At 51.4% G+C, this 27,774-nt stretch overlaps 2 protein-coding genes across 2 annotated transcripts; both read left to right on the forward strand.

The window, feature by feature from the left end:
* On the forward strand, positions 1-10,401 carry LOC137847140 (putative ankyrin repeat domain-containing protein 20A2). Its single transcript, XM_068665723.1, has 16 exons — positions 1-164; positions 897-1,011; positions 1,249-1,422; positions 2,361-2,382; positions 2,727-2,912; positions 3,027-3,088; positions 4,319-4,468; positions 4,932-5,143; positions 5,345-5,438; positions 5,914-5,991; positions 6,244-6,356; positions 6,787-6,928; positions 8,275-8,457; positions 8,838-9,076; positions 9,511-9,589; positions 10,261-10,401. The coding sequence occupies exons 1-16, from the start codon at positions 1-3 to the stop codon at positions 10,351-10,353; spliced, it is 2,106 nt and encodes a 701-aa protein (XP_068521824.1). The 3' UTR covers positions 10,354-10,401.
* A 4,350-nt stretch (positions 10,402-14,751) lies between these two features.
* Positions 14,752-25,155, forward strand: LOC137847879 (putative ankyrin repeat domain-containing protein 20A2). Its single transcript, XM_068666941.1, has 16 exons — positions 14,752-14,915; positions 15,648-15,762; positions 16,000-16,173; positions 17,112-17,133; positions 17,478-17,663; positions 17,778-17,839; positions 19,070-19,222; positions 19,686-19,897; positions 20,099-20,192; positions 20,668-20,745; positions 20,998-21,110; positions 21,541-21,682; positions 23,029-23,211; positions 23,592-23,830; positions 24,265-24,343; positions 25,015-25,155. Exons 1-16 carry the CDS (start codon positions 14,752-14,754, stop codon positions 25,105-25,107), a joined length of 2,109 nt encoding a protein of 702 aa, XP_068523042.1. The 3' UTR covers positions 25,108-25,155.
* The last annotated feature ends 2,619 nt before the right edge of the window (positions 25,156-27,774 follow it).

The raw sequence follows: 27,774 nt of genomic DNA on the forward strand, positions 1-27,774 counted from the left end.
ATGCCCAGCAGCACTTTGCTGTCCAGAGACAGCGATGCCCACCAGCTGCCAGAGGAGGGCCTGCATGGGCTGCACCGCGCGGCTGCCCGTGGCGACCTGGCCCGGCTGAGGAAGCACTGGTGGCTGAAGAGACTAGGCAAAAACTGTCTGGACCAGGCAAAGCGGTGAGGGGCTGGGGGGCATCTTAAAGGCTCGGGCTGGGATCGCTCTCCTGTGGCGTGCGAGCTTCAGCCTGGTGCCACTGCGTACGCGGCTCTGGCACCAACCCTCCTTCTGCAGCAGGTGTCAGCAAGAGCTGAGGCGATGGAGGGCTGAGACTGGGCCTCGTCCGGCCAGGCAGTCACTGGCACTGGACATAGTCAGGGGAACGTGCTCCTACCAGCCCTTGGCAAAGCCTTCAGCCCTGCGCGGAGAGACGGCTGAAGCGCAGGGCAGAGTCAGGAGCACGGCAGCAAGGGCACCGCCTCCCCTGGAACCCTGGGTCAGAGCTGATCACTGCGAGGGCTTTTCCCTCTCAGCTGGCAGAGGGGAAAAATCCAGCTTTGCTTGGAATTGCTGGGGCGGCTCGAGCGCTGCTCGAAGGGTGTGCCGCCGACCGCCACCGCCCTGTCCTCTCCCTGTGGGGTTGTTTAGCAGCCGCTCGGGCATTAGCAGTTCTCTCCTGTCTGGTGGTGATCAGCATCAGGGCATTCACCGCCCTTCTGCCGCTTGAGCGATTGTGGAAAAACTCGGAGGCTTACACAGACTTCACAGTCTTCATGGAGTTCCACAGCCTCCAAAGCTTACGTTCCACTTGGCATTGGCAAGTGAAGACTTGTGGCCCTGCGCGTGTTCCACAGCCAGGAGTGATTTCAGGCACTGCCTGCCTGTGGAAAGCTAATTTATTTTGGTTTTAGGACACCTCTGCACCTTGCCTGTGCGAACGGCCATGCAGATGTTGTTCGATTCCTGGTGCAAGAGAAGTGCCTGCTGAACCTTTGCGACAACACTGGCAGATCGCCACTGATGAAGGTATGTGGAACACGTTACTCTGCTCTAAGTGGGGCTTTATCGATTGCGCTTCAAGTGACAAGCGTCTTGCTGCATTCTTCACGCCAACCTGTAGAGAAGCCTGAAAGTTGTAATCAGCATGTAATAAGCGTACGCGAGCTTGTCTTGGAAGACACTCTTGTCTTCCAGCACTGGGAAGCTGCTGTAGCTGTGACAGAGTGAAACATGGCACAAATCCTTCCTTTGTGTTGTTTGCAGGCAGTGGAGAGCCAGCATGAAGAATGCGTGGCGATTCTGCTAGAGCACCATGCCGACCCAAACTTGAATGTTAGCAGAGGCAACTCTGCCCTTCACCTGGCTGCCGCAGCTCCTAACACATCTATAGCAGAGATGTTAATTGAGCATGGTGCACAGCTTGAAGCAAAGAACTGGGTAAGTTTTGAGTATGGGTAGCGCTGCTCTTTGGGAAAGGCACGTAATTCATCTGGGTTGTTCTGACTGGGATTCTTTATCCTTTCAGGAGGGAAATACCCCGCTTCTTCTTGCCATCTCCAGCCATCAGAAAGAGATGGTAAACTTTCTTCTTCAAAAAGGAGCGACTGCGTGTGCTAAAAATGATTTTAGAAGGTGAGGCGTTGCTCCAAAGTGCATGTGGGTCTTCTTAGTGTTGTCACTGGAAGGATCTGGAGAAAGAGAGTCAGTGTTGTCCAAGAGACAGTGGGCATGAAGTGAAACAAGAGTCCTTCCCAGAGCTGCTTAGGAGAAACCCTCTCGGCATGAGGAAGGTTAATCAGGGGAGCAGGTGGTGCCAGGGGTTTGAGCAGCCTCCATCCTTGGAGGCTTTGAAGAGCAGCGTGGAAGAAGCCTTGAGCAACGTGGTCTGGACTCGTGGCTGAGTCTGCTCTGGGGACGCGGTTGGCCAGGAGGTGTCCCGAGGTGCCTTCCAGCCTCAGTCCTGCAACACTCCCCTGTGTGTTGTGGCTTGCTTTCCCTCAGCTTGTAGGAATCAGGGAGGGAATTGTTTGGGGAGTAGACAGGGATTAGAATAATAACAACACAGAGCCTGCAAATGCATATATGATATATGTTTCATATATCATCTTTTGGATGTTTTAGGACTGCTCTTATGCTTGCCGCTTCTGTTGGGGAAATGGAGATAATAGAGCTACTTCTTTCCTATGGTGTCAACACTACCTGCAAAGATTTCAGTGGCTTCACGGCTGTGGATTATGCTCTCCAGTTGGGACATGTTGGGTGAGCGTTTTGTACGTCGCTGTTAGAGTGGCTGAGTTGTCCGTGTCCGTGCTGATTTGTCACCCTTTGTGGTAGATGCACAAAGGCTTAATGATATCTTCAGACCATTCTTGAAGCTGGGCTCAGTGATGCCTTCTCGTAAGTCTCCTTCCCAAGTCAAGAGAGGATTTGGAAGTAGAGGAGAACTTCCACCCACAAGGCTCTCCTAGAAATCCTGCTTGTGTTGCTAAGCCCAGTTCCACTCCACTGAGCAGGGAAGAGGCGCCTTGTCTTTCAGTGGGGATCTTACCAGTGTCCCTTCAGATAAACCCTCAAAGAGATCCCTGGTGGCGTAGCAGATCCACCATCATGGGGAGACTGACACCGCACACAGACAGTTCTGAACTGGTTCCAAGTCAGTTGCTGTCCTCAGCAAGAGCCAGGATCCTGGGCAAGGATGTTTTGGATCTGACTGCCTGTATGTTCTCTCTTTCTACGCGTAGCATTGCCAGGAAACTGCAAGAACATGAACGCAGTGAAAAGACGGGAGAAGCTTCTGCTGATGCTGCACAAGACACAGCAGTCCCCAGCAGATGGTGCTCTCCAAGGACTGAGTGCATTACAGCGGCCACATGTGCTTTGGATGGAGAAGGTAGGAGCCTGTAGTGTGGAAGAGCCGATGAGGACAAGTAATGTGGCCTGATGTCAGACCCTTTCCCGTATTTGGGGTCAGGGCTTGACTGGCCGGGAAACGCAGAGTACCAGGAATGCTCACACTGTCTTGCTTCGTCCATCCCTTGTAGGCGCCCTGCCAGGTGTAGGAGCAGAGCAGGAGGAAGAGGCTGAATTGCCCACGGATCACAAGGTACTTTCTGTGAAGGACCCACTGGCTGCCACTTGGCTCGCTTACTTTGGGGCAGGTTTACCTCTGGGCTCGCTTCCCTCTCTTGCTGCCTCTGCCACATGTTTGTGACTGGGGGCCCTTGAACTACTTGTGCTCCAGCCCAGCTCTTCAGTTTGCACTGGGACAAAGGTTGGTCAAGGTGCTAGGAGACCTGGGTCTCGCTGCAGCTGGCCTTTCAGTTACAATCACAGAATCACAGAATTTCTAGGTTGGAAGAGACCTCAAGATCATCGAGTCCAACCTCTAACCTAACACTAACAGTCCCCACTAAACCATATCCCTAAGCTCTACATCTAAGCGTCTTTTGAAGACTTCCAGGGATGGTGACTCCACCACCTCCCTGGGCAGCCTGTTCCAGTGCCTAACAACCCTTTCAGTAAAGAAGTTCTTCCTAACATCTAACCTAAAACTCCCCTGGCGCAACTTAAGCCCATTCCCCCTCGTCCTGTCACCAGGCACGTGGGAGAACAGGCCAACCCCCGCCTCACTACAGCCTCCTTTGAGGTATCTGCAGAGTTCCAGCCGAGGGGAAGCATATTCTATATAATGAAGCAGCAAAGGTTCTTCCTGCTGCTTAAAATCTGAGCTTCTCAAAGGGGCTGGCGGTAGTGGCCATTGCTTTTCACCATACCTCACCAGCGCTCCGGTAACCTTTACGTGGCAATTTTTAAGGCCAACAACGAAGACATACATACCAGAGAATAGCACTGAGGGCTTGCAGCTCTGCTTGCAGTGTGCATTCCTTGGTTGCGAGCATATTCTCAGAAGCTGCAGGGAGATTCCAGGCCATGCTTAAGCTCTGGCAGAAAGAAGTCTGGCCTCTGCTTTACAAGTGCTGAAATGCCCCTGGAGGCAACAATAGTTCTGCAGATTCCATTCTCCACTGCCCGCCTTCTTGCGTAGGCAGAAAGCCCCTGCCCAGTCTCTCCGGCTATGTTCCAAGAAGAGAAAAAACGTTAAGCCTTCCTGTGTTTTAAGCAACAGAAACCCTCACAAAGAGCTGCTGATAGTTGAGGCTAAGAAAGATGGAGAGAGGCCCCCAGCTGTGCAGATGCCCGGCGGTGGTGCGCTTCCAATGCTTTGTTTCAGGCAGAAGACTGACCTCGTTGCAGAAGCTAATGAGTAAAAGCGCAGCTCATATTCCCATGTTCTCACTGACTTTGTCATGCTCACTGAACCCCATTTCTGTAGGATCGGGACAGACAGCTGCAGATGGAGCTTCCTGGTGCTTCTGAAAGTGTGTCTGTGTCAGAAGCCACACCTGAAGATACTGAGAGCCAGCATGGGGACGATGAGGAAGACGCAGAACGCTTGCGAGAGGAATTGAAGGTTAAAGCTGAGGTATGGAAAGGCTGCACTATAGGGATAAATCCGAGGGTGGTTGTCCTTTCTCTTCCCTTCTTCCCCCTCTCTGCTGGTGACCAACACAACGGGCCCTTTGGGGAGCTTTTCACAAGCTGGAGGGACAAGCAGTGCGTTAGGAGCCACCTTCTGGTGGGTAGGTTTGAGCAGAGCAGTTTGCGCTTTCTCAAAACTTGGCTGTGCTCTGAGGCACAGAGGGTGTGCCACCACTTGGGTGTGCTCTGGCAACAGCTGAAAACTTTTTTTCATGTCTCTATGCTGGGGCCAGCATTGCCAGTGTCTGTGTCAGAGGCGCAAAATGGGCTGAGTTTTGTGGCAGCATTCAGGAAATGCTGTAGAAAATCTTGAGAGCTATAGGAGAGGGGTTAGTACAAACTGCAGTGAAGTAACATGCATGGGGGTTTGAGAGTGGGAGCAGCCAAGTCCCCTCCATAGAGACTAGGCTGACTACCATGGATTGATTCTTCCTGTGGTTTTGCAGGTGAAGGAATTGAAACAAAAGCGTATTCAGGCTGAGGACTGGGTAAAACACCTGGAGACTGTACTGCAGGATAAGAAGAGCGAAGTAGCAGCTTCTTCCCAGAAAGTGCAAGACCTTCTGGAGGCATTCTCTGGAACTGCAACTCTCCGAGACCTGGAAGAACGCGTGCAAGGGTAAGCAGGGTAGTACGACAGAGGGGCGAGGCGCTGCTTTCTGGGACTGTGTGAACGCACGGGGATTGCCTCGTCGCATCGCAGAAAGTTAACACTTGATTTGGAAAGAAGCCTTTGCTTTAGCTTACGTTCTTGCACACTGCTCTTTCCAACTGTATGCTCTTGTGGAGTTCCACAACAAGGCCCATATTTCTCTTTCAGACTCGAAGCTGAAAGTGACAGATTGGAAGCCACAATCCAGCAACAAAGCAGACTGATTGAAGCCCTTCAGAGACGCCGGCAAGCCTCTGCCTCAGTAAGTCAGTGACAAACTTCCCTCTTCCCTGTGAGCTCCTGCGCCTGGCTAAGTAGTTCTGTGGGGACAAAGTAAGATGGATTCCCTGTAAGTAGGAAAGTAAGAAGGATTCACTGGAATGCACCGGTCTAGGTATTTTCTGCTTTAGACCAGTGGTGATACTGTAGACCTCAGGCTGCACTTGAGATAGTCCTCCTGCATGAGAGGTAGTTGTCAAGTTTGCACAATGCTGCACAGCCCCGACCTGAAATGCCACGCGGTCGCTAACAAAGCAGTTCCTCTTGGTGTAAAGGAGGGGCTTTCATTTGTGGCCTCTGCGAAGCAAATGATTCTTCTTGTCTGCCTGGGGAGGTGGTGAGGCGAACATGAGCCCAGTGCTCTACTGGGACTGGCAGGAGGGGAAGAGCAGCAGAGAGATGTGAGGCAGGAAAGTTGCATGCAGCATGACTTTTCACTTCTTCTTGTGCTTCTGTAGGCTCTTAATCCCCAGAAGACCTTGGTAACTCCCTTTCAGTCAGCACAGATGACCGCAGACGGGCCTCCACACCAGCAGGTATGGGAATGCTTTCTGTGAAAGACTATTTTAGCCTTTGAATACCTGCTGGGCAGGCAGTGGGTGGAAAGACATGGGGAGCCATGGGGAATCCTCCTGCTTTTATGGCAGAGCACTTTCAAGGGAAGGGGAAGCCCTGCTCCCCCTGCTTCCCCAGTGCTGCTACCCAGTTCTGCCTAGGCATTCTGCACATACCACATGTAGATACTGTCCCTGCGCTGGTTCTACCATGCATCTTTTCTGTTTTGAAAGTGTCAGTGTGAGAGAACGGAACAGAAGCAGCAGGTCATGTTGAAACACCCAGTCGAAGTACACCTCCAGCAGGAAAAGAAAAGCAACAGCAAACTGCAGAGAGAACATGACAGGTATGGCTTGTTAGCACTCTAAAGAGAGATCCCATAGAGTAGAAATCAAGCGTCATGGAGGCTGATTGTAAAAGTAGGTGAGGGCAACTGTCTGTGAGCAAATTCAAGCCTCACGCTAGGCCTTACAAGGCTCTTCTGTACGCGTGCTTTTGGTTTTACAGAGCTGCCAAAAGAACTTCAAATGCAGGTTGCCCTGCAAGTCTCCTGGGAGGGAAGGAAGTCCCTTCTCCATTTGTTCCTGCGTTGAGGCGCAAGGTGGACCCTCCAAGTGACCTGTGGCACTGGAACGCTGTTTTTTTCTCAGTAACTCCTGGTCTGTCAAGCATGTTAAAGAAGAAGCAAGCGACCTCTATGCTGTTTATGTCTGAGAATGTGAAACGGGCTGGTAGTTCCTTCACCTCATTGTTTTCTTGACTAATTTGCTGCGCAGGTTAAGGAGGCATCTGAATGCAGCTCTGAAGATCCTAAGCAAATATGAGGCCAGAGAAAGAGAGACCCAGTTTAATACTGCAGGAGACACGATGAGCAGCTGCTCTGAAGGGGCCCGTGAAGCTGACAAATTAACAGCAAAGGTGAGCTCTGGATTCTGCAGGATTTTTTGATTTCTTTTTTTTGTCTGTTAATGTTTGTACCTCTCTTTTCTTTTCTATACTGCTTCTCGTATTACGAGTTGCCTGTTCTCTCCTCGGTGCTCCTTCTGTTGTCATACATAGCAGGTGAACGCAGATGCAGTTGCCATTATGGGTCAAAATGAACGTGCAGAGCAGTATCTGTGAGGGCACACTGAGGGCAGGCTGCTCTGTGAAGGAAGGACGAGCTGAGAGTCACAGCAAGGCTGGTGGGCTCAGTGGCTTCACAGGCCATGGCACAGGCCCACAGCATTTTCCAGGTCTGGCAGGTGCAACTCCACCTGTCTGAAGTTGGCTTTGCCCAAGATCACTTCTGGAGCCCTGTCTTAGGAGTTGAGCCAGTGACGCTTTTGTAACTTGCCGCTCACCAGCCGCTGTCTCAGCCCGTCTTCCCCTAGCCATGGGCACCCTGATGTCGAGGAGCAAGAAGTGCTTTTGAGCTGCCATGGGTGTCTTGTTCAGTTGCATGGAACCCTTTAGCTACCCTTCCCCTCGTTACTGAGAGGTGCTGCTAAGGCACACGTGTGCTTTAGGAGGTATTGTGGAAGGAGTCAAGTGCCCTTGTGGTGGCCCATTCTTAGTCCAAAGGCTCGTAGCATTCTCGTAGCTTCACTGCCATTAGAAGAGGTCTCTTATTTGCAAGGAAGTAGCATTGTGTGGAGGCAGTGTAAAGTGAAGATTAAGTTTCCTTTTTTTTTGTCTGCTTGTTTGTGAGGGTTTTGGTTTTGTTTGCTATCTATTTATGAAAGGCAGGAACCTCCCGATTGTATTTTTAGTATGTATAAAAAGGGTACATTTCTGGGGGAGGAGAGTAAGGCAGCACCGCAGCTGACCTTTGGGACTTCATGGAACATCTGCTCTATCCTGCGTATCCTTGCAAGCAAACATCAGCTTTGACCTAGAGAGAAAATGCCTTCCTCCAGCAGCCATGTCAAATGGCCTTCTGAGGCACAGTTTCCAAAGCTTTCAGAGTAACGACAGGAAGAGCATTGGTTGCTCGTGCCCCCCCCCCCACACAATAGGTGTTCTTTCTGGTGTCTGGGTAGAGTTGTGTTTGATGTCCCATGAGCAGAGGAGCATTTCGGGCAAGAGCGTCCGTCCCTAGCACCTTTCAGACCAGTCTCCCCGCAGAACCGAGGCAGGGTGAAAACTTGGGGAATCCTGTCAGCAATGATCTAAAAGCTGTTCTGTTAAAAGACGAGCCCGCCTTTACTTTGCTTTCAATACCAAGTCAGAAGGTGACAAACACCATCTTGAGGCCCTACCCCTTTATGCTTTGCTCTCCACAGCTCAAAGAACTTTCGCAGCAGCTGGAGATGGAGTCTGAAAAACGCAGGCAGCTAGAAGCACAAACTTGCAACCTGCAAGAAGAGCTGTCTGCTCTGCGTGGGTCTCAGGAAAAACTGGAGAAGACCAATGTCCAGCTGCAAAAAGAGGTGGCATACCTCAAAGATCTTCTGAAGACTTACAAGGTGGGTCACGACCAAAAGCAACAGTATGAGACACAGATAAGAAAGAGCCTGACAGGGAACAAGTGCTCATACCAGAAGTCTCAGGACATATTTGTATTTGGGGTCTTGCCCCTCATTCTTTCTGTGAGGCGTTGTTCTCCCCTGGCGCAGAAGTCCCTGTGAATTGTGTATGGAGCCTTTGGAAAAGGCCTACTTTCTCCTCCTGAGAAATAGAATCGTTGACCTGTGGTAGTTTCCGTGTTCTGCCTTGACTGCTGGTGGTAGTGAGGAGGAGAGCGCCCTCCCCTTAGTGAGGCTGGGCCCTTGAAACTGGCTATGTGTGGCTGATGGGGGGATGGTTCTCTTCTTTGTGGTGATGGAAATTTCATTATCTGCTTCAGACACAGGCAGCCTCTCTGGACACGCAAGATCTGACAAGATTCCCTCCTCGTGCTTCTCTGAGAAAGAAGCTAACGCACAGAAGCAGAGATGCTGACTCTGAAGAGGAGGATGTTAGGGAAAAGACACTGCAAGAGCATACTTCTCCATATGAGTCCATTGAGGCAAGGCTGGCAAGTTACAAGCACTACTATCTGCAGGAAGTAAACCTCAGAAGACGCCTAGAAAAGGACCTCCAAAAGTACGTCTGCACTTTTTTTGGAGTGAGAGCAAGATGCTGCTTTTTCCTTGTACATTTTCTTCCTAACATCCCTTTTTTTCTGTCTGCTCGGCATTATATCAGTGAATTTGCCTAAAAAGGCATACTGATAAAAGACTCCTCTGCAACCCTTCCTCTCTTTTAGAACTGCCTTCATAATGCTTCAGTGTTCCCGCAGTAGCATCACTGGTCATGGCATTACAAAAGCATTTTTGAAGTTGGTATCGTCTTAAGAGGTGGCCTTCTGGCCACTCCGATAATGTGTTCCTCGTCGTAATGTTCTCCGCGATATAAGTCAGGGAAGAAAAATTGCCTGTCCTATTGTCCTGTCTGCAAACATGAATGCTTGAATAATATGGTCCTTCTAGAGAGCAGACTCTCTGAATCTCCTGATTCAATCTCTCTGAATTTTTCAGAGCTCATCAGAGACTCAACGAAGCCAACGCTAAGCTCAACCGGAAGGCCGGAAGCACCACTGAAGCCTGCGTGGCTAAGGTCAGCATTCATTAATGTTATTCTCAACCCCTCTGAAAGAATATCTGTGGGCAAGCTTGTGCTTCTGAGCCTCAAGTTAGAATCCCTTTGTGGTTCCAAAACACACCGTCTTTATGCTAAAACAACTGCTAAGCATCAGAAGAGTGCACAACTGTATGGGGGAGGGCTGAAGACCTCTGGTCATTGGGGGGTGTGCAAAATACAGAGTGCCCTTCTTCTTCTGAAAAGTCATAAGGGAAAGAGTGTAGGGAAAGACAGGGAGAATAGACAAAATGACCGTAAAAATGGTAATGAGAGAACGGGCACCAGACAAAGACATGCCACACCGAAGGCTGCATTAGGGCCAGGTGGCAGCAAGAAGATGTTTGCCTTTTCAAAGGCAGATCCTTTTCAACGTTTTCAAGGTGAATGCGGAAGCTGCATTTTAGGAGTAGTGTTCCAAAGAACGCCCAGTTTGAATGCTTAGGGAGTAGGGACACTCGAGGATGAAGAGGGCTGCAGAGGACTAAGTCTAACACTGCTGAGCAAGAGTCCTTTGCAGGTTCCCTCACAACGTTCTGTGTGTAGCTTCTGGAATTTCCTTCACTAACTTTTGACATACTGTTAATTGGAGGTGACAACGTGTTCCTGCCTTGTGCATTTCCTTATTTTGCATTTACTTGTTTTCACAGCTGAACACGATTACAGATCAGATGAAGGTGGAGCAGAGGACGTCCCAGTCCAGAAAACAAGGCGGTTCTGTGCAGATAACAGCTTGCCTTTAATTCCAAGTTCTGTCGCCCACCTTGGCATTTAATAAAGCATGTCATGTAGTGCGGGTCTTTGTCTTCTTCTCTTCTCCCTTCCGGGCTTTGCTTCTCCTCTCCCATGGCCATGTGACCATTCCCTCTGATTCCTTCTGCTTGTCTCCCTTACTGACCAGGAGCATCCTGTGAACAGCAAATGTGTTATTTCCGTTGTGGGAATCAGACCAAGCCTTTTGCAGATGTATCCTGTGAGTTTCACAGTACCAAGGGAAACTCGTGGGCAAACTAGGGACAAGGGCTTGGGATGGAAAAAGGGAGAATACGCAAAGACAGAGGTGTCATTTGCCTGCTGTGGCTAGAAATGGTTCCCTTGCAAAAGGGGTAGCCCACGACAAGCGGGGGCCTCAACCACACTGTCCATGAGGCTGGCAGAGAGCTTTAGTGCTGTGGCCAGATTTCTGAATGCAGGGCAAATGATTTGTAGGCTTCAAACCAGCATCCTCTGAGCAAGGTGTTCTCCTGGGAAGGAGACTCGGGCTCTCCCATATAAAGAGACCTTCTGACACTCATCTGGCAAATTCAGGGAGGGCTGAAGGGATAGAGGAAAACACCACCTGCGTGCCCACTCCATCCAGCAATTGCCTCAGTCCCCTGAAGTCCCTTTTGGTAGCCTCCAGGCTTGTCTCAGCAATTTCATCACTGCCAGCCTGAATTCTCCCTAATGGGGAATAATCGGAGGGGCTAACAAGGTCAGGAAGTTTCCTGGGAATGGCCTCGACCCGAGCCCCAGGTAGGCTGCAGACTTCCCCATGGGTAGGGTCTACCTGACATACGGGGCCCTCTGTTCCCTTCAGAAGGGAGTCGCCTACAACCATTACCCTTCTTTCCTTCTGGCTGGAGGAAGTCTTGAAGCATGGAGTCGACTTGCCAGGTCCTTGTGGCTCCCTCGCCTGCCTCCAGTGACCTCGATGAGGAAAAGCGCCTGGCCACCGTGATCCCCTGCTCCGCTACAGCACGCAATTGCCTCGGACTGTGAACCTCTATGGAGGGAGCAAAAGAAGGGGGCAGGGGGAACTTCTCATCCACTGTGAAGGATTCACATTGCAAGACTCCTTGTTTGCCTACGCAGAGACTGTGGGACACACCTCTGCAGTGGTTTTACTCAGGTGGGCAGCTGAGCTCCACCACAACCGCTCGCTCACTCCCCCTCCTCAAAGGGAAAAGGGGGAGAAAATATGATGGAAAGGGCTCAGGGGTTGAGACAAGAACGGGGAGATCACTCAACAATTATTGTGAAGGGCAAAACAAACTCAGAGTATGGAAATTAATAAAGCCCATTGGCCATTACTAACAAGCTACAGAAGTTAGAAACAAAGGGAAGAAACCAAAACCACCTTCCTCCCATCCACCCTCTTCCACCTTCTTACCCCAAACAGCATGGGGGAATGGGAGCTGCGGTCAGTCCCTGATGCTTTTGTCTCCACCGCTCCTTCACGGTCACCCTCTGCCCCTGCTCCACATGGGGTCCCTCCTGCGAGATGCCCTGGACAGAGCCTGTGGTGGCTGCCCACAGGCAGCAGCTCTTCAAGCACTGCTCCCACACGGCTCCATACCACGGGCTCCATCCCCCAGGAGCAAACTGCTCCAGCACGGGTCCCCCACGGGTGACAGCTCCCCCCAGACTCCTGCTCCTGCGGGGGCTCCTCTCCACGAGCTGCAGCTCCGGCCCGGGGCCTGCTCCTGCGGGGGCTCTCCTGCCCTCCTGCTGCACTGACCCTGTGGTCTGCAGGGCTGCTTCTCACTCCTCACTCTCCCAGCTGCAGTTGTGTCCCTGTTTGGTTTGTTTGTTTTCCCTTTCTTAAATATGCTCTCACAGATGCACAAAGAACAATTTTTGGCTCATCTCTGGCTAGTGGTGGGGTCCCTTTGGAGCCAACGGAATCTGGCCCTTATCTAAGATGGGGCACCTTCTGGACTCTTCTCACAGAGGCTACCCCTGCAGCGCCCTGCAGATAAAACCTTGCTGTGTAAACCCAATACTCCTATAGGAAGAGATCTTCTGCCATTCCTCTGGCAAATCTGGGGAGGCCCATCTGCACCCAGACGGTCTGGAGCACGCGAACACCTTCAGCCGCTGTCACCAACCCAGCAGCACCACTGTGGCAGCACAAGTGAAGAAGGGGGGAACTGTCCCTGCATGTGGGCACGGTGCTGCCCTGTGCCTGGGAGAGTGCGGGGGTGAGCTAGGACAGCTGCCAGATCAACCACAGCCATGGATGGGGAAGTAATGATGCTGTGCCCCTGCCAGCGGCAGGAATTAGAGGGAACGGTCAAATGAGTAGGGGAGGGGAGAAGCAAAGCCCGGAAGGGAGAAGAGAAGAAGACAAAGACCCGCACTACATGACATGCTTTATTAAATGCCAAGGTGGGCGACAGAACTTGGAATTAAAGGCAGGCTGTTACCTGCACAAAACCGCTGCGTTCTTGCCAGCATGGTGGGGCCAATGACTGCGCTTGCTCACTGCCTGGAAGCTGCCTGAGTTAGGGGTCAGAAGGCAAGTGTTGGCAGTCTTCTTCCATCTTGGTAGAACTATGCCTTGTTTTCTGGACTGGGACGTCTTCTGCTCCACCTTCATCTATCTGTAATCATGTTCAGCTGTGAAAACAGGGAAACGCACAATAGGAGGGAAGTGCTTAAGGAAGGAACAGACATTTTCACCTCCAACTACAAGCATTTCAAAAGTTAGTGAAAGTAATTCCACAGGCTCCACGCAGGACATCTGAAGGGAACCTGCAAAGGACTATTGCACACCAGTGTTGTTAGACTTAGTCCTCTGCAGCCCGCTTCATCCTCAAGTGTCCCTACTCCCTAAACATTCAAACTGGGCATTCTTTGGGAAACTACTCCTAAAATACAGCTAAAACTACTCCTAAAATTCAGAAGGCCCTGCAGAGCGACCTGGACAGGATGCTTCGATGGGCAGAGGCCAATGGGATGAGGTTCAACATGGCTAAGTGCCAGGTCCTGCACTTTGGCCACAACAACCTCCTGCAGCGCCACAGGCTTGGGGGAGAGTGGCTCAGGAGCTGTGCAGAGGAAAAAGATCTGGGCGTGTTGGTCGATGCTGGCCTGAACATGAGCCGGCAGTGTGCCCAGGTGGCCAAGAAGACCAATGGCATCCTGGCTAGTATCAGGAACAGTGTAGCCAGCAGGAACAGGGAGGTGATTGTTCCCCTGTTCCTCTGGTGAGGCTGCACCTTGAGTACTGTGTTCAGCTTTGGGCTCCTCAGTGCAAGAAGGACATCGAGGCCCTGGAACGTGTCCAGAAAAGGGCTACGAAGCTGGTGAGGGGCCCGGAACACAAGTCCTGTGGGGAGCAGCTGAGGCAATTCGGCTTGTTTAGTCTGGAGAAGAGGAGGCTCAGGGGAGACCTCATTACCGTCTACAGCTACCCGAAAGGAAGGTGTGGCGAGCTGGGGTCCACCTCTTCTCTCAGGTAACTAGTGGCAGGATTGGAGGGAGTGGCCTCAAACTGCACCAGGGGAGGATAACGTTATAAATTAGGAGGTATTTCTTGTCAGAAAGAGCAGTCGGGCATTGGAGCGGGTTGCCCACGGAGGTGGTGGCATCGCTGTCCTTGGGGGCATTCAAGGAAAGGTTGGACCTGGCGCTTAGGGATGTGGGTTAGTGAGTGACATTGGTAGTAGGGTGATGGCTGGACCAGATGATCCTGAAGGCAACTTCCAGCCTTAATGAGTCTATGATTCTATGATTCTGTACAAGTGCAGAGAACAACACTATATGGGCTGCTGCAGGGACCGTTAGCTCCATCCCAGCCAGACCCAGTACAACTGGGGCAGGTGCCAGCTCAACCATGGCCCCAGGGAAGTAATGCAGTGCCCCTGCCAGCCAGGCATGTTCTCAGTGCCTCCTGAGGAGCCCAGCCCTGTCGCATGGCCCGAGATCCACATCCACGCTGCGGAAGAACGTCAACTGAGGCACAAAGAGCTCTGAAGGCAGGAGCCAGAAACTGCCGCAGTCACTGCTGGACTGTGGGGGAGTGTGGCCCTCCAACTTAAGGCAACACCTAGTGACGCCCCTGGTGACGCCCATTGTGACATAATGTGACACAACACTGAGACACAGTGTATATGCACCGCTGCCAGCAGCAGTGCTCAGTGCTGTTGCCTCTGCTGTGGGAGCAACAGCACTGCCCTGGCTGGGAGCCTTGGTGCGTCCGTGCCCTGCCTGGGAGTGCCAGGCCACAGCCGCTGCTCGGGGCTTGGCTCCCCTGCCCCTGCGCCTGTCCGTGTCGGACCCAAGCAGGGCCCGCAGGGCTCCGGTGGCCCCAGGTGGGCTTGTGCCCACATCCTTGCTGCAGCATGAAGAGGCTCCTGGGGCACCAGGAGCGTCCGATGCCCAGCAGCACTTTGCTGTCCAGAGACAGCGATGCCCACCAGCTGCCAGAGGAGGGCCTGCATGGGCTGCACCGCGCGGCTGCCCGTGGCGACCTGGCCCGGCTGAGGAAGCACTGGTGGCTGAAGAGACTAGGCAAAAACTGTCTGGACCAGGCAAAGCGGTGAGGGGCTGGGGGGCATCTTAAAGGCTCGGGCTGGGATCGCTCTCCTGTGGCGTGCGAGCTTCAGCCTGGTGCCACTGCGTACGCGGCTCTGGCACCAACCCTCCTTCTGCAGCAGGTGTCAGCAAGAGCTGAGGCGATGGAGGGCTGAGACTGGGCCTCGTCCGGCCAGGCAGTCACTGGCACTGGACATAGTCAGGGGAACGTGCTCCTACCAGCCCTTGGCAAAGCCTTCAGCCCTGCGCGGAGAGACGGCTGAAGCGCAGGGCAGAGTCAGGAGCACGGCAGCAAGGGCACCGCCTCCCCTGGAACCCTGGGTCAGAGCTGATCACTGCGAGGGCTTTTCCCTCTCAGCTGGCAGAGGGGAAAAATCCAGTTTTGCTTGGAATTGCTGGGGCGGCTCGAGCGCTGCTCGAAGGGTGTGCCGCCGACCGCCACCGCCCTGTCCTCTCCCTGTGGGGTTGTTTAGCAGCCGCTCGGGCATTAGCAGTTCTCTCCTGTCTGGTGGTGATCAGCATCAGGGCATTCACCGCCCTTCTGCCGCTTGAGCGATTGTGGAAAAACTCGGAGGCTTACACAGACTTCACAGTCTTCATGGAGTTCCACAGCCTCCAAAGCTTACGTTCCGCTTGGCATTGGCAAGTGAAGACTTGTGGCCCTGCGCGTGTTCCACAGCCAGGAGTGATTTCAGGCACTGCCTGCCTGTGGAAAGCTAATTTATTTTGGTTTTAGGACACCTCTGCACCTTGCCTGTGCGAACGGCCATGCAGATGTTGTTCGATTCCTGGTGCAAGAGAAGTGCCTGCTGAACCTTTGCGACAACACTGGCAGATCGCCACTGATGAAGGTATGTGGAACACGTTACTCTGCTCTAAGTGGGGCTTTATCGATTGCGCTTCAAGTGACAAGCGTCTTGCTGCATTCTTCACGCCAACCTGTAGAGAAGCCTGAAAGTTGTAATCAGCATGTAATAAGCGTACGCGAGCTTGTCTTGGAAGACACTCTTGTCTTCCAGCACTGGGAAGCTGCTGTAGCTGTGACAGAGTGAAACATGGCACAAATCCTTCCTTTGTGTTGTTTGCAGGCAGTGGAGAGCCAGCATGAAGAATGCGTGGCGATTCTGCTAGAGCACCATGCCGACCCAAACTTGAATGTTAGCAGAGGCAACTCTGCCCTTCACCTGGCTGCCGCAGCTCCTAACACATCTATAGCAGAGATGTTAATTGACCATGGTGCACAGCTTGAAGCAAAGAACTGGGTAAGTTTTGAGTATGGGTAGCGCTGCTCTTTGGGAAAGGCACGTAATTCATCTGGGTTGTTCTGACTGGGATTCTTTATCCTTTCAGGAGGGAAATACCCCGCTTCTTCTTGCCATCTCCAGCCATCAGAAAGAGATGGTAAACTTTCTTCTTCAAAAAGGAGCGACTGCGTGTGCTAAAAATGATTTTAGAAGGTGAGGCGTTGCTCCAAAGTGCATGTGGGTCTTCTTAGTGTTGTCACTGGAAGGATCTGGAGAAAGAGAGTCAGTGTTGTCCAAGAGACAGTGGGCATGAAGTGAAACAAGAGTCCTTCCCAGAGCTGCTTAGGAGAAACCCTCTCGGCATGAGGAAGGTTAATCAGGGGAGCAGGTGGTGCCAGGGGTTTGAGCAGCCTCCATCCTTGGAGGCTTTGAAGAGCAGCGTGGAAGAAGCCTTGAGCAACGTGGTCTGGACTCGTGGCTGAGTCTGCTCTGGGGACGCGGTTGGCCAGGAGGTGTCCCGAGGTGCCTTCCAGCCTCAGTCCTGCAACACTCCCCTGTGTGTTGTGGCTTGCTTTCCCTCAGCTTGTAGGAATCAGGGAGGGAATTGTTTGGGGAGTAGACAGGGATTAGAATAATAACAACACAGAGCCTGCAAATGCATATATGATATATGTTTCATATATCATCTTTTGGATGTTTTAGGACTGCTCTTATGCTTGCCGCTTCTGTTGGGGAAATGGAGATAATAGAGCTACTTCTTTCCTATGGTGTCAACACTACCTGCAAAGATTTCAGTGGCTTCACGGCTGTGGATTATGCTCTCCAGTTGGGACATGTTGGGTGAGCGTTTTGTACGTCGCTGTTAGAGTGGCTGAGTTGTCCGTGTCCGTGCTGATTTGTCACCCTTTGTGGTAGATGCACAAAGGCTTAATGATATCTTCAGACCATTCTTGAAGCTGGGCTCAGTGATGCCTTCTCGTAAGTCTCCTTCCCAAGTCAAGAGAGGATTTGGAAGTAGAGGAGAACTTCCACCCACAAGGCTCTCCTAGAAATCCTGCTTGTGTTGCTAAGCCCAGTTCCACTCCACTGAGCAGGGAAGAGGCGCCTTGTCTTTCAGTGGGGATCTTACCAGTGTCCCTTCAGATAAACCCTCAAAGAGATCCCTGGTGGCGTAGCAGATCCACCATCATGGGGAGACTGACACCGCACACAGACAGTTCTGAACTGGTTCCAAGTCAGTTGCTGTCCTCAGCAAGAGCCAGGATCCTGGGCAAGGATGTTTTGGATCTGACTGCCTGTATGTTCTCTCTTTCTACGCGTAGCATTGCCAGGAAACTGCAAGAACATGAACGCAGTGAAAAGACGGGAGAAGCTTCTGCTGATGCTGCACAAGACACAGCAGTCCCCAGCAGATGGTGCTCTCCAAGGACTGAGTGCATTACAGCGGCCACATGTGCTTTGGATGGAGAAGGTAGGAGCCTGTAGTGTGGAAGAGCCGATGAGGACAAGTAATGTGGCCTGATGTCAGACCCTTTCCCGTATTTGGGGTCAGGGCTTGACTGGCCGGGAAACGCAGAGTACCAGGAATGCTCACACTGTCTTGCTTCGTCCATCCCTTGTAGGCGCCCTGCCAGGTGTAGGAGCAGAGCAGGAGGAAGAGGCTGAATTGCCCACGGATCACAAGGTACTTTCTGTGAAGGACCCACTGGCTGCCACTTGGCTCGCTTACTTTGGGGCAGGTTTACCTCTGGGCTCGCTTCCCTCTCTTGCTGCCTCTGCCACATGTTTGTGACTGGGGGCCCTTGAACTACTTGTGCTCCAGCCCAGCTCTTCAGTTTGCACTGGGACAAAGGTTGGTCAAGGTGCTAGGAGACCTGGGTCTCGCTGCAGCTGGCCTTTCAGTTAGAATCACAGAATCACAGAATTTCTAGGTTGGAAGAGACCTCAAGATCATCGAGTCCAACCTCTAACCTAACACTAACAGTCCCCACTAAACCATATCCCTAAGCTCTACATCTAAGCGTCTTTTGAAGACTTCCAGGGATGGTGACTCCACCACCTCCCTGGGCAGCCTGTTCCAGTGCCTAACAACCCTTTCAGTAAAGAAGTTCTTCCTAACATCTAACCTAAAACTCCCCTGGCGCAACTTAAGCCCATTCCCCCTCGTCCTGTCACCAGGCACGTGGGAGAACAGGCCAACCCCCGCCTCACTACAGCCTCCTTTGAGGTATCTGCAGAGTTCCAGCCGAGGGGAAGCATATTCTATATAATGAAGCAGCAAAGGTTCTTCCTGCTGCTTAAAATCTGAGCTTCTCAAAGGGGCTGGCGGTAGTGGCCATTGCTTTTCACCATACCTCACCAGCGCTCCGGTAACCTTTACGTGGCAATTTTTAAGGCCAACAACGAAGACATACATACCAGAGAATAGCACTGAGGGCTTGCAGCTCTGCTTGCAGTGTGCATTCCTTGGTTGCGAGCATATTCTCAGAAGCTGCAGGGAGATTCCAGGCCATGCTTAAGCTCTGGCAGAAAGAAGTCTGGCCTCTGCTTTACAAGTGCTGAAATGCCCCTGGAGGCAACAATAGTTCTGCAGATTCCATTCTCCACTGCCCGCCTTCTTGCGTAGGCAGAAAGCCCCTGCCCAGTCTCTCCGGCTATGTTCCAAGAAGAGAAAAAACGTTAAGCCTTCCTGTGTTTTAAGCAACAGAAACCCTCACAAAGAGCTGCTGATAGTTGAGGCTAAGAAAGATGGAGAGAGGCCCCCAGCTGTGCAGATGCCCGGCGGTGGTGCGCTTCCAATGCTTTGTTTCAGGCAGAAGACTGACCTCGTTGCAGAAGCTAATGAGTAAAAGCGCAGCTCATATTCCCATGTTCTCACTGACTTTGTCATGCTCACTGAACCCCATTTCTGTAGGATCGAGACAGACAGCTGCAGATGGAGCTTCCTGGTGCTTCTGAAAGTGTGTCTGTGTCAGAAGCCACACCTGAAGATACTGAGAGCCAGCATGGGGACGATGAGGAAGACGCAGAACGCTTGCGAGAGGTATTGAAGAAGGTTAAAGCTGAGGTATGGAAAGGCTGCACTATAGGGATAAATCCGAGGGTGGTTGTCCTTTCTCTTCCCTTCTTCCCCCTCTCTGCTGGTGACCAACACAACGGGCCCTTTGGGGAGCTTTTCACAAGCTGGAGGGACAAGCAGTGCGTTAGGAGCCACCTTCTGGTGGGTAGGTTTGAGCAGAGCAGTTTGCGCTTTCTCAAAACTTGGCTGTGCTCTGAGGCACAGAGGGTGTGCCACCACTTGGGTGTGCTCTGGCAACAGCTGAAAACTTTTTTTCATGTCTCTATGTTGGGGCCAGCATTGCCAGTGTCTGTGTCAGAGGCGCAAAATGGGCTGAGTTTTGTGGCAGCATTCAGGAAATGCTGTAGAAAATCTTGAGAGCTATAGGAGAGGGGTTAGTACAAACTGCAGTGAAGTAACATGCATGGGGGTTTGAGAGTGGGAGCAGCCAAGTCCCCTCCATAGAGACTAGGCTGACTACCATGGATTGATTCTTCCTGTGGTTTTGCAGGTGAAGGAATTGAAACAAAAGCGTATTCAGGCTGAGGACTGGGTAAAACACCTGGAGACTGTACTGCAGGATAAGAAGAGCGAAGTAGCAGCTTCTTCCCAGAAAGTGCAAGACCTTCTGGAGGCATTCTCTGGAACTGCAACTCTCCGAGACCTGGAAGAACGCGTGCAAGGGTAAGCAGGGTAGTACGACAGAGGGGCGAGGCGCTGCTTTCTGGGACTGTGTGAACGCACGGGGATTGCCTCGTCGCATCGCAGAAAGTTAACACTTGATTTGGAAAGAAGCCTTTGCTTTAGCTTACGTTCTTGCACACTGCTCTTTCCAACTGTATGCTCTTGTGGAGTTCCACAACAAGGCCCATATTTCTCTTTCAGACTCGAAGCTGAAAGTGACAGATTGGAAGCCACAATCCAGCAACAAAGCAGACTGATTGAAGCCCTTCAGAGACGCCGGCAAGCCTCTGCCTCAGTAAGTCAGTGACAAACTTCCCTCTTCCCTGTGAGCTCCTGCGCCTGGCTAAGTAGTTCTGTGGGGACAAAGTAAGATGGATTCCCTGTAAGTAGGAAAGTAAGAAGGATTCACTGGAATGCACCGGTCTAGGTATTTTCTGCTTTAGACCAGTGGTGATACTGTAGACCTCAGGCTGCACTTGAGATAGTCCTCCTGCATGAGAGGTAGTTGTCAAGTTTGCACAATGCTGCACAGCCCCGACCTGAAATGCCACGCGGTCGCTAACAAAGCAGTTCCTCTTGGTGTAAAGGAGGGGCTTTCATTTGTGGCCTCTGCGAAGCAAATGATTCTTCTTGTCTGCCTGGGGAGGTGGTGAGGCGAACATGAGCCCAGTGCTCTACTGGGACTGGCAGGAGGGGAAGAGCAGCAGAGAGATGTGAGGCAGGAAAGTTGCATGCAGCATGACTTTTCACTTCTTCTTGTGCTTCTGTAGGCTCTTAATCCCCAGAAGACCTTGGTAACTCCCTTTCAGTCAGCACAGATGACCGCAGACGGGCCTCCACACCAGCAGGTATGGGAATGCTTTCTGTGAAAGACTATTTTAGCCTTTGAATACCTGCTGGGCAGGCAGTGGGTGGAAAGACATGGGGAGCCATGGGGAATCCTCCTGCTTTTATGGCAGAGCACTTTCAAGGGAAGGGGAAGCCCTGCTCCCCCTGCTTCCCCAGTGCTGCTACCCAGTTCTGCCTAGGCATTCTGCACATACCACATGTAGATACTGTCCCTGCGCTGGTTCTACCATGCATCTTTTCTGTTTTGAAAGTGTCAGTGTGAGAGAACGGAACAGAAGCAGCAGGTCATGTTGAAACACCCAGTCGAAGTACACCTCCAGCAGGAAAAGAAAAGCAACAGCAAACTGCAGAGAGAACATGACAGGTATGGCTTGTTAGCACTCTAAAGAGAGATCCCATAGAGTAGAAATCAAGCGTCATGGAGGCTGATTGTAAAAGTAGGTGAGGGCAACTGTCTGTGAGCAAATTCAAGCCTCACGCTAGGCCTTACAAGGCTCTTCTGTACGCGTGCTTTTGGTTTTACAGAGCTGCCAAAAGAACTTCAAATGCAGGTTGCCCTGCAAGTCTCCTGGGAGGGAAGGAAGTCCCTTCTCCATTTGTTCCTGCGTTGAGGCGCAAGGTGGACCCTCCAAGTGACCTGTGGCACTGGAACGCTGTTTTTTTCTCAGTAACTCCTGGTCTGTCAAGCATGTTAAAGAAGAAGCAAGCGACCTCTATGCTGTTTATGTCTGAGAATGTGAAACGGGCTGGTAGTTCCTTCACCTCATTGTTTTCTTGACTAATTTGCTGCGCAGGTTAAGGAGGCATCTGAATGCAGCTCTGAAGATCCTAAGCAAATATGAGGCCAGAGAAAGAGAGACCCAGTTTAATACTGCAGGAGACACGATGAGCAGCTGCTCTGAAGGGGCCCGTGAAGCTGACAAATTAACAGCAAAGGTGAGCTCTGGATTCTGCAGGATTTTTTGATTTCTTTTTTTTGTCTGTTAATGTTTGTACCTCTCTTTTCTTTTCTATACTGCTTCTCGTATTACGAGTTGCCTGTTCTCTCCTCGGTGCTCCTTCTGTTGTCATACATAGCAGGTGAACGCAGATGCAGTTGCCATTATGGGTCAAAATGAACGTGCAGAGCAGTATCTGTGAGGGCACACTGAGGGCAGGCTGCTCTGTGAAGGAAGGACGAGCTGAGAGTCACAGCAAGGCTGGTGGGCTCAGTGGCTTCACAGGCCATGGCACAGGCCCACAGCATTTTCCAGGTCTGGCAGGTGCAACTCCACCTGTCTGAAGTTGGCTTTGCCCAAGATCACTTCTGGAGCCCTGTCTTAGGAGTTGAGCCAGTGACGCTTTTGTAACTTGCCGCTCACCAGCCGCTGTCTCAGCCCGTCTTCCCCTAGCCATGGGCACCCTGATGTCGAGGAGCAAGAAGTGCTTTTGAGCTGCCATGGGTGTCTTGTTCAGTTGCATGGAACCCTTTAGCTACCCTTCCCCTCGTTACTGAGAGGTGCTGCTAAGGCACACGTGTGCTTTAGGAGGTATTGTGGAAGGAGTCAAGTGCCCTTGTGGTGGCCCATTCTTAGTCCAAAGGCTCGTAGCATTCTCGTAGCTTCACTGCCATTAGAAGAGGTCTCTTATTTGCAAGGAAGTAGCATTGTGTGGAGGCAGTGTAAAGTGAAGATTAAGTTTCCTTTTTTTTTGTCTGCTTGTTTGTGAGGGTTTTGGTTTTGTTTGCTATCTATTTATGAAAGGCAGGAACCTCCCGATTGTATTTTTAGTATGTATAAAAAGGGTACATTTCTGGGGGAGGAGAGTAAGGCAGCACCGCAGCTGACCTTTGGGACTTCATGGAACATCTGCTCTATCCTGCGTATCCTTGCAAGCAAACATCAGCTTTGACCTAGAGAGAAAATGCCTTCCTCCAGCAGCCATGTCAAATGGCCTTCTGAGGCACAGTTTCCAAAGCTTTCAGAGTAACGACAGGAAGAGCATTGGTTGCTCGTGCCCCCCCCCACACACAATAGGTGTTCTTTCTGGTGTCTGGGTAGAGTTGTGTTTGATGTCCCATGAGCAGAGGAGCATTTCGGGCAAGAGCGTCCGTCCCTAGCACCTTTCAGACCAGTCTCCCCGCAGAACCGAGGCAGGGTGAAAACTTGGGGAATCCTGTCAGCAATGATCTAAAAGCTGTTCTGTTAAAAGACGAGCCCGCCTTTACTTTGCTTTCAATACCAAGTCAGAAGGTGACAAACACCATCTTGAGGCCCTACCCCTTTATGCTTTGCTCTCCACAGCTCAAAGAACTTTCGCAGCAGCTGGAGATGGAGTCTGAAAAACGCAGGCAGCTAGAAGCACAAACTTGCAACCTGCAAGAAGAGCTGTCTGCTCTGCGTGGGTCTCAGGAAAAACTGGAGAAGACCAATGTCCAGCTGCAAAAAGAGGTGGCATACCTCAAAGATCTTCTGAAGACTTACAAGGTGGGTCACGACCAAAAGCAACAGTATGAGACACAGATAAGAAAGAGCCTGACAGGGAACAAGTGCTCATACCAGAAGTCTCAGGACATATTTGTATTTGGGGTCTTGCCCCTCATTCTTTCTGTGAGGCGTTGTTCTCCCCTGGCGCAGAAGTCCCTGTGAATTGTGTATGGAGCCTTTGGAAAAGGCCTACTTTCTCCTCCTGAGAAATAGAATCGTTGACCTGTGGTAGTTTCCGTGTTCTGCCTTGACTGCTGGTGGTAGTGAGGAGGAGAGCGCCCTCCCCTTAGTGAGGCTGGGCCCTTGAAACTGGCTATGTGTGGCTGATGGGGGGATGGTTCTCTTCTTTGTGGTGATGGAAATTTCATTATCTGCTTCAGACACAGGCAGCCTCTCTGGACACGCAAGATCTGACAAGATTCCCTCCTCGTGCTTCTCTGAGAAAGAAGCTAACGCACAGAAGCAGAGATGCTGACTCTGAAGAGGAGGATGTTAGGGAAAAGACACTGCAAGAGCATACTTCTCCATATGAGTCCATTGAGGCAAGGCTGGCAAGTTACAAGCACTACTATCTGCAGGAAGTAAACCTCAGAAGACGCCTAGAAAAGGACCTCCAAAAGTACGTCTGCACTTTTTTTGGAGTGAGAGCAAGATGCTGCTTTTTCCTTGTACATTTTCTTCCTAACATCCCTTTTTTTCTGTCTGCTCGGCATTATATCAGTGAATTTGCCTAAAAAGGCATACTGATAAAAGACTCCTCTGCAACCCTTCCTCTCTTTTAGAACTGCCTTCATAATGCTTCAGTGTTCCCGCAGTAGCATCACTGGTCATGGCATTACAAAAGCATTTTTGAAGTTGGTATCGTCTTAAGAGGTGGCCTTCTGGCCACTCCGATAATGTGTTCCTCGTCGTAATGTTCTCCGCGATATAAGTCAGGGAAGAAAAATTGCCTGTCCTATTGTCCTGTCTGCAAACATGAATGCTTGAATAATATGGTCCTTCTAGAGAGCAGACTCTCTGAATCTCCTGATTCAATCTCTCTGAATTTTTCAGAGCTCATCAGAGACTCAACGAAGCCAACGCTAAGCTCAACCGGAAGGCCGGAAGCACCACTGAAGCCTGCGTGGCTAAGGTCAGCATTCATTAATGTTATTCTCAACCCCTCTGAAAGAATATCTGTGGGCAAGCTTGTGCTTCTGAGCCTCAAGTTAGAATCCCTTTGTGGTTCCAAAACACACCGTCTTTATGCTAAAACAACTGCTAAGCATCAGAAGAGTGCACAACTGTATGGGGGAGGGCTGAAGACCTCTGGTCATTGGGGGGTGTGCAAAATACAGAGTGCCCTTCTTCTTCTGAAAAGTCATAAGGGAAAGAGTGTAGGGAAAGACAGGGAGAATAGACAAAATGACCGTAAAAATGGTAATGAGAGAACGGGCACCAGACAAAGACATGCCACACCGAAGGCTGCATTAGGGCCAGGTGGCAGCAAGAAGATGTTTGCCTTTTCAAAGGCAGATCCTTTTCAACGTTTTCAAGGTGAATGCGGAAGCTGCATTTTAGGAGTAGTGTTCCAAAGAACGCCCAGTTTGAATGCTTAGGGAGTAGGGACACTCGAGGATGAAGAGGGCTGCAGAGGACTAAGTCTAACACTGCTGAGCAAGAGTCCTTTGCAGGTTCCCTCACAACGTTCTGTGTGTAGCTTCTGGAATTTCCTTCACTAACTTTTGACATACTGTTAATTGGAGGTGACAACGTGTTCCTGCCTTGTGCATTTCCTTATTTTGCATTTACTTGTTTTCACAGCTGAACACGATTACAGATCAGATGAAGGTGGAGCAGAGGACGTCCCAGTCCAGAAAACAAGGCGGTTCTGTGCAGATAACAGCTTGCCTTTAATTCCAAGTTCTGTCGCCCACCTTGGCATTTAATAAAGCATGTCATGTAGTGCGGGTCTTTGTCTTCTTCTCTTCTCCCTTCCGGGCTTTGCTTCTCCTCTCCCATGGCCATGTGACCATTCCCTCTGATTCCTTCTGCTTGTCTCCCTTACTGACCAGGAGCATCCTGTGAACAGCAAATGTGTTATTTCCGTTGTGGGAATCAGACCAAGCCTTTTGCAGATGTATCCTGTGAGTTTCACAGTACCAAGGGAAACTCGTGGGCAAACTAGGGACAAGGGCTTGGGATGGAAAAAGGGAGAATACGCAAAGACAGAGGTGTCATTTGCCTGCTGTGGCTAGAAATGGTTCCCTTGCAAAAGGGGTAGCCCACGACAAGCGGGGGCCTCAACCACACTGTCCATGAGGCTGGCAGAGAGCTTTAGTGCTGTGGCCAGATTTCTGAATGCAGGGCAAATGATTTGTAGGCTTCAAACCAGCATCCTCTGAGCAAGGTGTTCTCCTGGGAAGGAGACTCGGGCTCTCCCATATAAAGAGACCTTCTGACACTCATCTGGCAAATTCAGGGAGGGCTGAAGGGATAGAGGAAAACACCACCTGCGTGCCCACTCCATCCAGCAATTGCCTCAGTCCCCTGAAGTCCCTTTTGGTAGCCTCCAGGCTTGTCTCAGCAATTTCATCACTGCCAGCCTGAATTCTCCCTAATGGGGAATAATCGGAGGGGCTAACAAGGTCAGGAAGTTTCCTGGGAATGGCCTCGACCCGAGCCCCAGGTAGGCTGCAGACTTCCCCATGGGTAGGGTCTACCTGACATACGGGGCCCTCTGTTCCCTTCAGAAGGGAGTCGCCTACAACCATTACCCTTCTTTCCTTCTGGCTGGAGGAAGTCTTGAAGCATGGAGTCGACTTGCCAGGTCCTTGTGGCTCCCTCGCCTGCCTCCAGTGACCTCGATGAGGAAAAGCGCCTGGCCACCGTGATCCCCTGCTCCGCTACAGCACGCAATTGCCTCGGACTGTGAACCTCTATGGAGGGAGCAAAAGAAGGGGGCAGGGGGAACTTCTCATCCACTGTGAAGGATTCACATTGCAAGACTCCTTGTTTGCCTACGCAGAGACTGTGGGACACACCTCTGCAGTGGTTTTACTCAGGTGGGCAGCTGAGCTCCACCACAACCGCTCGCTCACTCCCCCTCCTCAAAGGGAAAAGGGGGAGAAAATATGATGGAAAGGGCTCAGGGGTTGAGACAAGAACGGGGAGATCACTCAACAATTATTGTGAAGGGCAAAACAAACTCAGAGTATGGAAATTAATAAAGCCCATTGGCCATTACTAACAAGCTACAGAAGTTAGAAACAAAGGGAAGAAACCAAAACCACCTTCCTCCCATCCACCCTCTTCCACCTTCTTACCCCAAACAGCATGGGGGAATGGGAGCTGCGGTCAGTCCCTGATGCTTTTGTCTCCACCGCTCCTTCACGGTCACCCTCTGCCCCTGCTCCACATGGGGTCCCTCCTGCGAGATGCCCTGGACAGAGCCTGTGGTGGCTGCCCACAGGCAGCAGCTCTTCAAGCACTGCTCCCACACGGCTCCATACCACGGGCTCCATCCCCCAGGAGCAAACTGCTCCAGCACGGGTCCCCCACAGGTGACAGCTCCCCCCAGACCCCCTGCTCCTGTGTGGGCTCCTCTCCACGGGGGGGCTGCAGCTCCGGCCCGGGGCCTGCTCCTGCGGGGGCTCTCCATGGGCCACAGCCTCCTCCAGGCCACAGCCACCTGCTCCACCGGGGACTCCTCCACCCATGGGGGGGCTGCAGCGTGGAGATCTGCTCCGTGTGGGACCCATGGGCTGCAGGGCGACATCCTGCTCCACCAGGGGCCTACCCCTGCACAGGCCGCAGGGGAACTGCTGCTGCCTGCCTGGAGCTCCTCCTCCCCTCCTGCTGCACTGACCCTGTGGTCTGCAGGGCTGCTTCTCACTCCTCACTCTCCCAGCTGCAGTTGTGTCCCTGTTTGGTTTGTTTGTTTTCCCTTTCTTAAATATGCTCTCACAGAGGCCCAACCAGTGTCGCTCACTGGCTCACCTCTGGCCTGCGGTGGGGTCCCTTTGGAGCCAACGGAATCTGGCCCTTATCTAACATGGGGCAGCTTCTGGATTCTTCTCACAGAGGCCACATTTGCCGTCCCCTGCTACCAAGCCCTTGCCACATAAACCCAATACACAATGATGAAGAAAAAGGAAGAAAAGGCCTCATAACATAATGAGGAATATCTTTCAACTCATTATTGTTCGTTCAGAGCCCTTCAAACAGTATTGAAATATTGCTCATTTGTGTTGACAGAAAGCTGCTCCACCAAAATCCCACTCCCAAAGGAGCCTGTCAGCTGTGGTGAAGTACAGGGAAAATGTGGGCCGATTCATCTTCATATTCTTGTTCTGCTTTCAAACTGGTTGAATAATTATTATTGATGAAGTAAAATGCTAAAAACATTTTACAGGGGGATATGGAGAAGAATTACATGTAAACTATAATGAGCAGAAAGAAATAGCGGTATTTAGTTTAAGAATTACAGTTTGCCTGCCTCCAGATTATTTTCAGAATCCTTTCTTTCCTATTCAATACTGTTATTTCTTTCATATGGTTTAGTAGTAATCTTTTATTTCTGTC

The sequence above is a fragment of the Anas acuta genome, chromosome 1, assembly GCF_963932015.1.
Source record: "Anas acuta chromosome 1, bAnaAcu1.1, whole genome shotgun sequence".
NCBI lineage: Eukaryota > Metazoa > Chordata > Aves > Anseriformes > Anatidae > Anas > Anas acuta.